The 14,774-nt window shown below is 35.8% G+C and overlaps 2 protein-coding genes across 6 annotated transcripts; both read right to left on the bottom strand.

The window, feature by feature from the left end:
* Positions 1-5: 5 nt before the first annotated feature.
* On the bottom strand, positions 6-5,241 carry LOC104930620 (troponin I, fast skeletal muscle). Of its 4 annotated transcripts, XM_019267655.2 has the most exons (8): positions 4,589-5,241; positions 4,476-4,506; positions 1,871-1,901; positions 1,743-1,782; positions 1,428-1,556; positions 1,236-1,325; positions 260-433; positions 6-171 (listed from the first exon to the last, which is right to left on the bottom strand). In XM_019267655.2, exons 3-8 carry the CDS (start codon positions 1,876-1,878, stop codon positions 94-96), a joined length of 519 nt encoding a protein of 172 aa, XP_019123200.1. In that variant the 5' UTR covers positions 1,879-1,901; positions 4,476-4,506; positions 4,589-5,241; the 3' UTR covers positions 6-93. The 4 variants fall into 4 exon arrangements, with proteins under 4 accessions (XP_019123200.1, XP_019123199.1, XP_027128886.1 ...); XM_019267654.2 differs by having other exon boundaries at positions 4,476-5,241; XM_027273085.1 differs by lacking the exons at positions 4,476-4,506; positions 4,589-5,241 and adding an exon at positions 3,005-4,075.
* Positions 5,242-6,418: 1,177 nt separating this feature from the next.
* LOC104930619 (troponin I, fast skeletal muscle) lies at positions 6,419-12,226 on the bottom strand. Of its 2 annotated transcripts, none has more exons than XM_010745456.2 (7): positions 12,149-12,226; positions 10,956-10,988; positions 10,473-10,509; positions 8,585-8,713; positions 7,824-7,913; positions 6,701-6,874; positions 6,419-6,611 (listed from the first exon to the last, which is right to left on the bottom strand). In XM_010745456.2, exons 2-7 carry the CDS (start codon positions 10,961-10,963, stop codon positions 6,534-6,536), a joined length of 516 nt encoding a protein of 171 aa, XP_010743758.1. In that variant the 5' UTR covers positions 10,964-10,988; positions 12,149-12,226; the 3' UTR covers positions 6,419-6,533. The 2 variants fall into 2 exon arrangements, with proteins under 2 accessions (XP_010743758.1, XP_019123202.1); XM_019267657.2 differs by lacking the exon at positions 12,149-12,226 and adding an exon at positions 11,998-12,071.
* Positions 12,227-14,774: the final 2,548 nt, after the last annotated feature.

The raw sequence follows: 14,774 nt of genomic DNA on the forward strand, positions 1-14,774 counted from the left end.
CAGCGTTGCCTTATTGAAAAAAAAAATATTTAATGGCACGAGTTTTTCCAATTCAACAAAAACGGTCAGATGTAACAGGTGAAGTGAAAGTCTTTAGGAAGTCTCGAACATCTTCTTCCTGTCAGCTTTGTCCTCAATGTTCTTACGCCAGTCGCCGACCCCATCGCCGGCCTGATGGACAAAGACATTCAACACAGTGATGTGGCTAATGTGCGTGACAGTGAATAATGTCTAAAATGAATCTGAAACAGTGACTCACCTCCTCTTTGACTTCCTTCTTGACCTGCTTCAGGTTGGCTCTCAGGTCCATGGTCACCTTGTGTTTTCCTCCCAGCAGAGCCTGCAGCATGCTGTCAGCAGACATACGTACTTTCTTCAGGGCGGGTTTCTTCACTCCAGCCAGCTCGACCACCTTCAGCTTCAGCTCTTCAATCTAGAAACACAGACAGAGGCTCAAAAATTAAAGCTCGCTGACACAACCACACTTGTGAGTGAGGACGAATGGATGTACTTGCCAAATGACTGCTGCATGCACGATTCTAACATCAGGCGCCATCAAGAGTCAAAGCATGCTAAATTTTACAAGTTTAAATTTATTCTACCACATCAACAGTCCTAATATTTATTCATTTTATCATGATATTTGATATTATTGCTGTTTGTTAATTAAATAGCCCCTCACCTCTTATCCCTGCTCTAAAACAACCACAATAATCTTGGGTGGAGCAAAGTCCAATAGTACTGTATATCACTTAGAGTCGAGTCCTGACATTAAAATGACTAAATTCTCACAAAATAAAAGCTAGCTTCATTACATTTGTACCATTAGTGACCAGGTTAGGGTTTAAGATAACTTGCTATATTCAACATTTAGGCTGTTGGCCCAAAGGCTGATGTTGTTTTGGAGTTTGAAAACAGTAGCATGCAGATAGTGGAGGGAGGGAAGAATGCTGTTCACAAGATGCGACTAATAGTAGGCTCATATCATCAGCCTGAGCCAGATTACAAATTGTTATACAGAGTTGGTGTGGTGTTTTCTGACCTTTCTGTCATCAGGTAATTTCCTCCCTGTTTATATAAACAGGTCTCTGATATTTTTATGGCATCTGTGTCAAGTTGGATGTCCAAGACACTAATTCAAGAGCTACATCCATCCATCTAAGTTGAATTACTCTTTAATCTAACCCAGGCAGTGTATATACTCCTTACATTAAAGCACCTATAAGAAACTGTACCTCTTTGTCTGCCTTTACAACTTTGGCCTCTAAGTCGTATCTGTCTTCATCGATCTTGTCGCTGGCCTGGTGCAGTTTTTTGCAGATTTCCTGTTAATATGAAAAAGGAGACATTTTTTAGCACCAAATGAGCTTCTCACAGCCTCTGTTCCTCTTCTCTTCAGGACTCAAAGGTTTATTTGTGTGTTTTACCATCAGAGCAGCCTGGTCTCCACTCATGTCAGGGGTGGGGCAATTTTCAGCCATGTAAGCTTCTTTGGAAGCTGCGATTTCAGAAGTTTCCTTCTCAAGCCAGTTAGCAGCGATCTGGAGGATCAAACTCTGCAGGACAAGAACACACAGACTCTGAAGTCATTCCAGTGAAACTAAAATGTTTCTTGTTTTTGCAAAAGCTAACACTCAGTGACAATCACTCCACAGGGCTGACTGTGATCCTATCACATTAGCAAATGATTTGATCAGCAGACAGCTGAATGTAAAGTCAAGTTGTCATGTGTTAAATTTTACCTTGAGGTGATGCCTGCGGCTCGATGTCATCTTCTTTCCCCTTTAATTAATGAACACATGATATTAATAACTACATGTTTCTTCCTTTTTAGGGTTCAATATCTCACACAGACTAATCTCATACTTACTCAGACATCTTGGCTTCTTTTTAGTTTCAGACTGTAAATAATCAGAAGAAGACAAATATGAAACCATTCAGGCTGCAATACCAAAACAATATCGATTTCCATAAATCACTTTGGTGAATTATGAACTCATGTTTTCTCCAAAAATCTTCAATTCAAACTTCTCAAATGCATTTAAGTTTACTGTCTTATAAGAAAACAAATGTACAAGAACTTTGTCTGAATAAAATACAGTATTAAATAAATAAGACTTTATATGTGCTCCAGTCACTTAAGCTGATGAATTGCATAAATATCAACGGCTGCTCTACCAACTGAGCTAAACACCGCCCCAAGGTAATTCCTCTGTTTTATAAATAGAAATGTCAGTACCCATGTTACTGACTGAGGACCTGAGCCAATCAGGTCAATGCTAATCCTGGCTCAGGGTCAAGATTATTGATGACTTTCATGATAATTTCTTAAGGAGCAGTTGCATCATCTGACAGCAGAAGTTAGGGAAATAAAAATGCCAGTTTTCAGTTATGTATGAAAATCAACTAAAATCCTGCATATAAAACAAAACTCCATTAATATTTATAATTTTATCTGACTCACTTTTGTACAACACCTGAACATTTTCAGATATAATATTTCAAAAGACTTTTCAGCCTTACTTTAATTTTTGATTTTTTCAAATTGGCTTAATGAATCTAGAAATGCAAAATTATAAGTTTGATACTATTTGACTATAATATCACCCACAACTTCTTTAGGAGGTTACAAAAGTGGTCTGACTTTAAGATCCAGACATGTGAGTATTTTATGCAAAGATTGGTGAGCATCTGGTTTAAAAAGTAAAAAAAAAAGAAAGAAGAAATTTAGAAGTATAACTTAAAACTCCAAGCTCATTTCTTCTTCAGTTCCTTTTAAAAATCTAATGGTGCTCTTCTTTTTTCATTTTTTGTAAACTCAAAAATATTCCTCACCACATTTGTCAATACATGATTAATACTTGAATAAAAATGAAAAACATGAGGTAATGTAAGACCACTCATTCTGGTCAAAATAGTAGTAGTAGTTAAAATGTATTTTCCCACTGAGCATCACCTTAACTTTAACAACAAAACCCACAGAGTAAAGGAGTTTCTCACCCACAAAGTGACGATGATGAGGACGGCAGAGACTGACAAGACAGGGAGGGAGTCACAGACTAAAAAGTAAAATCTGTGGGGGTATATATGGGCTTAGACAAGAATTTGAATGTTACCCTTTATGGCCATGAGGAACTCACTAACAATCCGGGCCAATGAGGGCCTGAAATATATTGACTCTTTGACCACTTGCCTCGTAAATCATTCATTACTGATACCTTGTCTGTCCCAGATGGCCAGCATTCCTCAGTAGTACGACATGAAGAGATCTGAACTTAATAATGTCCTGGTTAAGATATCTAAAATACCTTTTGACCAGATAAATCTTCACAGTGAGAGCTTTCCAGTTTTAGAATATCTTTCATTAAATACATGCAATATAGTGTTCGTGTTGCTCCTTTGCATAGCCACCCACTAATGAGCTTGGTCCTGCTCATGATTTCTGCCTGTTAAAGGAAGTTTTTCCTTGTCACTGTCTGGATCAGCTCTATTTGGAAAGTATCATGAGATAACTTCTGTTATGATTTGGCACTATATAAATAAAAATTAATTAAATTTTGAAACTTGGTTTTATCCGTGTTTGTCAGATTGTGTTTCCCCTGGCTTATGTAATATAACATATGTTTTAACTGTTTGCTTTGTAAGCGTCCTACTTTGCCTGTGTTGCTTCACTCCTTTAAGATTTTAATCCTGTTTAGCAGCTTAATGTTTTACCAATGTTCCTCTGATTTTATGTTTGTTTTATTGTTGTTTTAAATGCTAATCTAGCAGTTAAAAATTAACCTTTTGGATAACAATAGCACATTTGCAATTATGTTGATTAATTTGTCGCTGTTTAAATTTTTATTTATTTATTTATTTATTTATTTTGTACTCACAAGCAGTTAGAAAGAATCTAACAAAGATGTTAATAGTCCTATAAAATTATAACCAAGTGTAGCTAGCTTCTGTTCATCTAGCGTCTCTAACTTGACAGGTTCTATTCATGGGTCATTTCAATGCTGAACATTAACACAGTTATTTGGATTTTAATGATTCAATTGGTGTTAAATTAATGTTAGAGATAGATTAGAAATAAAAAAGAAAAAGAGAAATATTCCTGACTTGCCAGTATTCATGTAATTGAACAACTCAAGAGAGGGTCATGTGAAGGCTAAAAAAATACAGTGCATAGTGAATATTGCATTGTATTGATTAAATCAGTGATGTGACATCCATGTCTCTTTTCCAGGCATCAAGTAGGACATATTGCAACTCTCAGAATAATTTGAGTTTTCTATTTGTAGCTAAAACATGAATGTTGATGCACAAGTCAAAAACAGGTAATTGCAATACTTGACATAAATGTGTCATTAGTCCAAATATAAACTTTTTAAAATGTGAAAACTCAATATATTTAACCACAATAGCAAAATACAACGCAGAATGTCATAGAGATAAAAACTTCTTGTTATTAGAGACGTTTAGAGACATACCTCATATTCCTGCTGGATTCAGACACAGCAACTGAAAACACAACAGGGACAGAAAAACAATTAATACAAAGACAAAACAACTTGACTTTTAGTGACTAAAAGACATTGCTCACCTTCTGTTTGACTTAGCAGTGTCGATCTCTGATCAATAATTGATCAATTGGGAAACAGTCATGTTTTTATCAATGGAGATACAAGGTACAGACACCTTTTAGTAAAAAATAGACATAGAAATGGCTTCTTTCTAAATATTATAAAGTCATTCAGTGTCCATCCTGGTCAGTCAGTAATCACAAGAGTAATAAACTATATTCTAATAAACTAAATTATTAATAACCAGTAATCAAACTGACTGACTAAAAAAAGGATTAAAAACACCTCAGTGAACACCTCTGACAACACAAAACTGTAGTAACGTACTGTACTGCAGCAATCTGTCCATGTTGTGATTTAAAGAATTTGACTGTACTGGCTGGCTTCTGTCTTCTTCTGTCCAACATTAACATCATGCTGCCTGAGATGTTTGCAGATACTGAACAGTGAGAAGACAGTAAGGAAGTCCTCTGCTGACACCATGTGGGCAATGCAGGGGGTGACACTTTAAGTCCTCCTATTTAGCATTATACATACATGTAATCAATGCTTTATACTGTAACAACTATAGCTCCTTCTGTGGACACCCATAAGTGGAGGCTGTGTAAACACATTGTAGTGTATTATAAAGCAATTATTAAATGTAAGATAATTGTTACATAATAATGACATAGTTATAAGTAATAAATAAATAAATAAATAATAAAATAAATAAATAAATAAATAAATAAATAATATAATATAATAACTATTATATTGACTAATTAACTATCAAATAACTTTAATAACTAATTATTTTGACAATTATTAAATGTATAATGCTAAATGAGGGGACTTAGGAATAGGCACATTTCTTCCATACTTGTATACAAGTCAGTGATTTTTTTGTCCTTAGAAAGGTTTGAAACTTTGAGTGAGAATACAGAAAAGTCAATATATGTATATTATACAATATATGATAAATATGATAATAATAATATATGATCTACATATGAAACCTTGGTCTGAAGAGGAGATAAGACAGGGTTGAAAGCTCTGGCAAAAAGCTAGTAAGTGAACTTTTGGACAGACATTTTGGACATACTGTTTTGTTTTGTCATTTGAATTTAGCAGTAAAAACATATTTCTCTGAATCTATTTAGCAAGAATTACAAAAAGACTAGTCAACATTCACTTTTCACAGCTCCCTGAACACTGAAATATATAATAAAAAATATTATATATAACATAGATATTGTGTCTTGTCCTTCACTGACATGCACAGCACTACAAAGAGCACAACACAACCTCGTTAAAGTCTGAAACCACCTTCAAACAGAACTCGTTATCACAAAGTTCAGTGACACTTCTGCTAAAACAGAATTTTTAGTAATAATTTTGGTTTGTAAAGGCTTGCATTTTAATAAAAAAACATAATTTTGTTTCAGAAAATATTAACTTTCACTTGTAGTTGGTGTCTGAGGTCACTGAACTTAAAAACAAGCATTAGTTCTGTTTCCGAGCAGGTTTTTCTTTAACGTTGAACAAAAACAAGCAGAAAAACAAACTAAACGTCGATCTTGTGAACTTTTGTTTCTTGTGATCATTTCAACTCGATCAGGGTGTGTCGTGCGCTTCGTCTGCAGTGTTGTGCGTCACTAAGTCGAAGACAGAATACCTCATGACAGCGGATGTAGGAAAGAAAACACATTTATTACAAAAACACTAAGAGCAGGAAGTTGTCAAAAGTGAATATCAGCACAGAAAGTAACAGGAAGTAACACTAAAGAATAAAAGTCTGATATTAGATTGAAATTAAGGAGTTATTACTTGTCTAAACGACTGGGTATACAAATGTACAATAACAGGCGAAGCTGACACTGACAGATTTAATGAAACAAAAGGTATTTCAAGTCAATGAAAAATTCCATAAATTCCATAAAAAGTGCTAACAGCCCAGAGCAACTACATGAGCGGTTAAATTCTTTAAGAAGCCTCGAACATCTTCTTCCTGTCAGCTTTGTCCTCAATGTTCTTACGCCAGTCGCCGACTGCCTCTGCAGGCTGCAAGACACAAACATTTCAGTCAAAAAGTGTCAATGGTACATTGATCTGTTTCTGTTCTGTCTGGCTGCCCTCTTTTAAAGACTCACCTCCTCTTTGACCTCCTTCTTGACCTGCTTCAGGTTGGACCTCAGTTCCATGTTGACTGTATGTTTGGTGCCAAGAAGAGCTTTCAGCATGGCGTCAGCAGACATACGCACTTTCTTCAGAGCGGGTTTCTTCACACCGGCCAGGTCGATCACTTTGATCTTCAGGTCATCGATCTAAGAGCAACCAAGCAGTTTAAAGGTGAAATCCAGCCAACAGTGACAAAGCACGTTAGTTTAAAGGGTGAGTCTGATGAAATTTCATGTTCAGACTCAAACCAACAATTAATTCATTCTAACAAGTGTCCGTATCAAAGCCTGATTCTTCTTCTTCCTCTGTGCCACAGCAAGCCATTTTTGTCTACAAACCATGAACAAACATGGTTTGGTTCATTTCGACTCAGTCCTGTCCTGCTGCCGCAATGTAGTGTGATGTATTCCAGCTTTACAAACTGCACATCTCTTTACTTCTTGTCAACTCTACAGTAAACATACACTTTCTGTTCATACCTGAGTTAGTCACTTCACTTCTCAGTTAGTTTTGCACATACTGTTACGGTTTGTTTTGTATTTTGTGTTTTTTCTCGTCTTAATAATCACCTTGGCATCTTTAAATAGTGAAGTTAGCCACTCAGCTAGCATAGCTGGCTACTAATCCACTCCTGAAAATAGTCCCCAATAAATTCACAATTTCCTCTGGTTTGTTAAATAAAAACTACAGTGAACAGCTGGTGAAACTAAAACTATATATTTGTGAGCTGTTTTTAAACATTTTTGTCTTCAGTAGGAACCAATGGACTTGGAGCTAAGAATTACAGGCATGAAGTCACATAATAGTAGTTATTTTGGTCTCTACATTAGAGTTGTTGACAGTAAGAAAAATACAGAACCAATCCCTTCTTTACTCCCATGTGATGCATTTGTATATGTATGACAGTGTTACCTTGGAAGGAAATCACTTAAAGTTGACTTAAAGACAAACTTTAATAACCACTATCACAGATCTTGTGTTGACTGAAAGTCACCATGACACCAGGTATGAATTGTTAGAATCAGCAGGCAATCAGCATGAGCACAATGTAGGACCAAATGATCAAGTTGAAATGACATTAAATCTGAAACGTACCTCTTTGTCAGTCTTGGCCACTTTGGCCTCCATGTCGTACCTTTCTTCATCCACTTTGTCTAAGAGGGCATGCAGCTTTTTGCAGGTTTCCTAGAGACACAGATGTATGATGTTTACTTACTGATCAAGATCATTCACTGATCAATATCATACTTCAAACAGATGCTCTGAGGATGGCAGTGACTGCTTTGCTCAATGAAATTCTGTAAAGGGATTGATGGTTCCCAGAGGATGAATCTTATTGACTTTGGTCCTCTGACCTTTCCTCTAGCAAAACCATGACATTCACATTTATGATTTTGACTGAAATATCTTTCAACTATAGCTTAGATGGCCATGTAATTTGGTTCAGACAACGATGGATGAACTTTAATAACTTTGATAAACCCTTCAATTTAATCTAGTGCCATCATCAGTCCAAAATAATTTGTCCAATATTGTATTTTATGCCCAAATATCTGCAAAACGAAGGACATTCCCATCGCCATCAGCTGTACTTTGTGTTTCGTGCTAATTAGTCAATCTTAACATGCTAACACAATTGTCAACGTTTTACCTGCTGAACACCAGCCTGTTAGCGTTTTCCATTGTGAGCATGTAAACATGCTTACATTAGCATTTAGCTCTGCTCATAAAGCTGCTAGCATGGTCACAGTGAAATAAAATGTAACATCATCAACATAAAGTAAAACACAGTCACCAACTAATGTGATTTTTGATGTAGAAATGAAACTTTTGTTTGAAGCTATAGCGTCTCTCACCATGAGGGTGGCTTGGTCTCCGCTCAGAGAGGGTTTTGGACAATTCTCATTCATGTAGGTCTCCTTGGCGATAACAAGCTCTTTTTTCTCCTGCTCGATCCAGTTTGCTGCAATCTGCAGGATCAGACTCTGCAGGACAGATTGAGACAGAGTTAACAATCAATTAAAGAAGGAAACAACTGTGTTAATGGTTTTTAAAAATGGTTTCATTCAGTAAACCGACCAAAAACTTTTTCTCTACATGTGAACCCTTGTTTTTTAAATGTAATTCCACATGTGAAGATGTATCATATATATAATTTCCTCCCAAAAACATGGTTTATATTTTTCTGTGGGATTTTATGCAACTTTTTTGAGAGACTTTTTGAAGATTTCATTACAGTAAAGATTTTATCTTCAGCAAAGTCACTGTTTTAAATGATTTAAAACCACGTCCTTATTTCCTAAGTCCTTATTTTGGTCATGGAGGTATTCCTTTGTCCTTAGGTCAGAGTTCACCTGCTGTCTGCTTTTATGTTGATGAAAAAGAAATACCCTCCAGTGGAGGGTAAAACACTGAATCACTGACAATAAATAAAACATGATGATAGAAAATAATTTAAATATCATCAAACATATCATCCAGAAAATCACAGCAAAGATTCAATTTTTTTTAGGTAAGATCTACCTAATGCCTTCAAGTTTTCCTTAAAATTTTATGGTGAATACTTTTTTTTTACTCTTATAGAAGAGATTTAAGAGGAAACCTCTTGTTTGAATAAAGAAAAGATGTTAAACTTCTTACTGACAGCTGTGTTTGTCAGACTTATTCAACGCTGATAACTTTCAATTTGATTCCGTTTTCCTGCATAAGCAGCTTCCTGTCTGCTTTTTAAATGTCAAAGTCTTTCAATTAAATTAATTACATTAAATCAAAATAATTCCAAAAGCTTTCTGTGCGTTAGACTGTTTCCACCAGCAGGCGGCCCCTTAGAGCTTTAAACTGCCTCTGCTGAGATGTAGTGTTCACAAGATTCATCAGGGAAAACACAAGAAAACACAACATATCGCTCAAACTAAACACAGACACAATTAAAATCAAATTAAATGAATGTGTGTGTGTGTGAATGACAAGATGATGATGAAGACTGAAACACAAAAACTACACGAAACAACAACAACAACAAACACAACTGTACACTGCACTGTCATGAACTCTGTTGTGCTGCCACAAATAATCAATAATCACAACTATCAGAGTATTACATCATAAATCTAATTATTTACAGTAATGCCGCACAAAACACACAGTCACAACACACAAACACAACACACACAAAAACAATATACACAATCACAACACGCACAACATAAACACAACACAAACACACAAAACAATCACAACGTACACAAACACACACAACATAAACACACGTAACGTAATCACAACACACAAACATATACACTGAAAACATACACAAACACAACACAAACAACATAAACACAACACACACCAACACATAAATGAAGCGGTTGGTTGTTAACTGTAATGTACAGTTAGTTACTGATCAATTGGCTATTTATCTTCAATAATCAATAATAAGATCTTCTTACATTAACGATTAACGATGTGTTTTTACCTGCGGTGGTTAAAAATGACTGGCCCTTTAACAAAGACATATGTTGACTCACAGCAGGGTTAATCTAATAATCGCATAACCACTTTATAGATGTCACTTCATATGTTCTACATCCTGAATTCCTATTTTTCACAACATATTAACAACATATCAGCAACATATTAACAAAGTATCAACATCATGAGCTAATAGGCAGCTTTATTTTTTAATATGAATTTATTATCAGTATCCCCTGTCAATCATTAAATCTCAAACAGAATGTATCGTACCTTTAGGGTATGCCTGCGGCTTGAAGTCATCTTCTTCCTGTAAGAATGACAAACAACAATCATCAGTCTTTGATCAATTTAATAAATGTCAACGTTCAATAAAAGACATGTTCAACAATCTCTTTTATAAAAGTTCTCACGTTTCATAATGTTAAGGGAGGTGGTCTTTATTTCAGCTGAAGTGGCTCCCCTCCATTATAACATGCTTTACATCTTTCTTTCTCCTTCTTTTGTCTTTCTGTACTTTCATCCTTCCTCTCTTACTATTTTTGTCATTTTGTCATCTGCCTTCCCTTCCTTCTTTCCTTTCCTTTATCTTCTTTTCTAACTTGTCCTGATGTAGATTAGACTAAATTAATCTTCTAATTAGAAGATTAGATTAGATTAGATTAGATTAGATTAGAAGACTGTGTGACAGATGATGTTTTAGTAAAAAATACAATACTAAAAATCAGTGATTAATAATCAAGAGGCAACACTTACTCAGACATGGTGGCGGTTTCTTTTCTTCACAACCTGTTAAACAGGAAAAACAGAAGAGGAGAGAATCTCATTGAGACCAGGGAGAATAAACGATGTTGTCGTCTGCACTGTGCTTAAATATCAAAGACCATCCTCTGTATGAAATGTGATCTATTAAAACAGTTGATGGGCAGCTGAGTGGTGACAGAGCTAAGTTTGGAGTTATGGACTCAAATGTCCCCCGGCTGACGCCTGCAATAAGCTGCTTTACAGGTGTTCAAAACTGAATATCCTCTGGGAGTTAACACTTCAATTCCTTTCGTGGAGAAGCAGAATGTGCAGCGGCAGCGAGTTAACTGCCAACAGCCGCCTGTCAATGGACATACTCTCACACACTGCAAAAACAAATCTAAATCTAAACAAGTCTAAACAAGTCAGTCCCAGAATCAAATTTCAAGAGTTATTTTTACTATAAATAATTCAAAGGTTTAAGTTTCCATTCCATTAAGTCAGAATCTTGAAACACAACAGGAATCATCCAAGAAAATCTCACCACACAGGCAGATTTAAGATTTAATAAATTACTTTAGCTAACATTAATTTGTAGTGCAAAGATTCTAAAAACAATAACTATTATTCTTCTTCTTTTTCCAGATCAAAGCTCCAGAAACATTCAAGTGCAAGGTCAAATTTCAAAACTGACCAGGCATCGATTTTTGAAAAAAGAAAAGTCTTGTCGGCTCACTTTTACACCAAATGATATTCTTACATTCATATTTTTGCAGCATGCTCCTTTAAAACGACAAAACCTGTTGAACAACCAAAAACCAGAGCTGAGAGAGCTCACTTCAATCGCAATCAGGGAATTAATCAAAAGTTTCCAGAACAGCCAGATGCTTCCAAAATTAGACTCAATGATCATAAATACAGTAATTTGAATATTTAGCAAAAGACAGAAGCAAACAGATCTCACATCCCAAACCCAGTCAAACCTCTGTGCAGCACTGTTTAAACCATCTTCAGGTCACATCCCGCAGCATTCAGCCTTTTCCATCACATTTACCTCCACTTTGGACTTTGAGCACTTTACCAACAGGTCTCTCCAAAAAGTGTCTTAATGGACTCCACTCAGCTGCTTTGTATCCATTTACCAGCTCTGTTCAGGCATACAGAGAGAATGAGGAAGAGGAGGATGAAAGGGAAACAGGTCTCACCTACGACGAAACAGAGAGTCAAGGAGGAGGACAGCAGTGGCCAGAAGCAGTGGGAAGAAATCATCCCTGAGGTATATATATGAGGTCTTGGATATGGATATGGAGCTCCTGTTTATGGAAATACAGGATACTCAGACCAATCGGCCAGCAAGCTCCTGAAATATCTTTTTCCACTGCCAAGTTCACCCTGTAAATCAGGCATCGCTGAGGAGGAGCCTGATATCATTTTAGGGCTTGGTGCCACCAAGATGCTATAAAAGGGAGGAAAAGGACTATAAAACCACCAGAGTCCAAACGTTTAACCAGATGAAGATGGGATGGATGAAGAAGTGGTAGTTTCTGTGTTTTGCAGATTGATTCCCCATCAGAAATACCTGAAGATGGTGAAAAAGATCATAAGATGAATATATGGATAATTACACTGCAAAAAACGAGTTTTTTTTTTAGGCTTGAGTTGGCTTCCAGTTCACAAATTAGAGAAAATCTGGTCAAATGGCTATTAGGAATCATGTATAGAGTCATAAGGTCCTTTTAAGGATGATCTGACTGTATTTTTTTTCATAGACTGCATGAAACCAGAGAAGCTAGATCTGAATCAAAACCTGCTTTGGTTAACTTGCCAAAACTGGACAGACTTATGGAGAGCCCAAGAATACTTGAATCTATTTTTGAAAAGTTCTAATTAAAAGCCATAAATCAGAAGCCAGCTGAGGTTGTTATGTCTGTTTGTGTGGAGTTAAGAGAATTAAGGGTTATTAACTGAGTCAACATCGCAAACACCAACATCTTATCTCTAATTAGACATAGGTTTCTCATGAAGGACTCCTTTAAATTTGGCAAGAACTCAAATCCAAACATGTCAGCTGTGGAATTTAAACTCTGAGGATTTTCCTGGAGGAAATAACGAGCAGAGCTTTCATCTCTACAGCTGCCTGACACCTCTGAACACAGGATGGTTGGCTGTCAAGTTTTTAACAGCTGATAAACAAGACAAGCAATCATTTCCAAAGTGTACAAACTCTTCCACAATAGATTTAAATAAAGTCCTAAATGTTCTTAATGTCTACGGTTACTTAGCTTATTTTTAGCTGTAATAAAACAGCCTAGAAAGATTGATGATTGACTAATTGATGAAATGATGATTAAGGTGATTTATAAATAAATGTTTAATAAAGGTTTTTAGGGGACGTTTGGCCCCACAACAGCAAAATAAGAACAACAAGCAACAAAGACATTGTAAGTTACCCATGAGTGTTCAAATTTCATACCTGAAATAAACAAGTTCAATTCCGACAAGAACTACCTGAAGTTGGAAGATGAACCAAAACAGCTGAAGTTTTGTGATCAACTGAGCGTAAATGCAAAGTTCTAGAAGTCAACAGCTAACGACCTCTTTACCTCTACGATCTCCGTTTCAATTACGTCAACATTTTCTAAACTGTACTAAAGGTTCCTCATTGATAACTTTACAGAACACAAATAAACATGATTTAACATAACTATGCAGAAGAAAAACATTTCAACTTGGATTTTCCATAATATAGAAATCAAAGGCGACAAACCTGTAGCGTCCAGACTCCTGTGAGTTACGAAACAAATTCAAAAGAGAGAAACCACCAGTGAAACATTGATGTCACTTTTATTTTTTGCTCTAAATAAAGTGCTTAGCAAGCTCACATTTCTGCCATCTATAAATATCATGTAATCACCGACTGGCCTGGTTAGCGTTTCATCTTGGATTGCGGATCCGAGTCATGGTTCCGCCCTCAGAAAGGCTTCCAGACCTTTCTCTGGTCACAGAAGGTCCTCTCATATTAACACTTGCGGTACAAAACTATGTGGGCATGATGTCAGGTAGGCAGATTTTCCATAAGGATAACGTTACAACGCTCATAAAAACATTCTTACTTAATTGCTTTGGATTCCTTTCAGAAGTAATTTACCTAAACAAGAATGTGTACTTCAGTATCTGAAAGTACTTGTACAGCAAATTGGGGGTGGTTTAGGATTCCGTCTGTTTAAAGACCTTTTTTATATTATTTCTTTTGGCTTTTTCTCTCTGATTTTTCAGATAGAATTTTTGCTCACAATTTTCCAGTTACCTCATTTTGCAAACTCATTTTCAGTTACCTCATCTCAAAGTCTACTGTTTTTTGAATGGGTATTTGACTAGATACTTGAATGTGGTTAACACAATTTTCACATTTTGTACATCATGAAATACGGTTCTAAAGTTCTAAAGCTTAAACAAGCGGTAAAATGAGACTACATATATTGCCAGAGGATATTAAATCATCACACTGAACAGACTGAAACACCTCTATAAAAATGTGTACCGACATTCATGATCCCCAGAGGATAAATCTAAATGAAAGTGCCACCAGCAAGTCAAAGTTTTCACTTGAAAAATTTGTTTATGTTTCCCTAAGAATGAATTGTAGTAACTTTGGCGACCCTCTGACTTTTCTTATAGTGCTGTCAAAATTGAATTGTCCAATATTTTGGCTTATGACCAAATACCTACAAAACTAATATATTAGCAATATTTTCTTTCTTTTCTTTGTTTTTAGTCTTCATTTGATATATTCTCAACATGACTAAAGATTCCAAGCTTAAGATTCATTTA

This window comes from Larimichthys crocea, chromosome XXI (assembly GCF_000972845.2).
Source record: "Larimichthys crocea isolate SSNF chromosome XXI, L_crocea_2.0, whole genome shotgun sequence".
NCBI classification, from domain to species: Eukaryota; Metazoa; Chordata; class Actinopteri; family Sciaenidae; genus Larimichthys; species Larimichthys crocea.

What these genes read in the sequence shown, in the direction of transcription:
- LOC104930620 (XM_019267655.2), bottom strand. An exon ending in GCCGCAGGCATCACCTCAAG is followed by an intron (nt 1,557 to 1,742) that starts GTAAAATTTAAC and finishes CTTGTCCTGCAG; the next exon opens with AGTTTGATCCTCCAGATCGC. An exon ending in TTGTAAAGGCAGACAAAGAG is followed by an intron (nt 434 to 1,235) that starts GTACAGTTTCTT and finishes CTGTGTTTCTAG; the next exon opens with ATTGAAGAGCTGAAGCTGAA.
- LOC104930619 (XM_010745456.2), bottom strand. An exon ending in GAGACCAAGCCACCCTCATG is followed by an intron (nt 7,914 to 8,584) that starts GTGAGAGACGCT and finishes CTGTGTCTCTAG; the next exon opens with GAAACCTGCAAAAAGCTGCA. An exon ending in TGGCCAAGACTGACAAAGAG is followed by an intron (nt 6,875 to 7,823) that starts GTACGTTTCAGA and finishes GGTTGCTCTTAG; the next exon opens with ATCGATGACCTGAAGATCAA.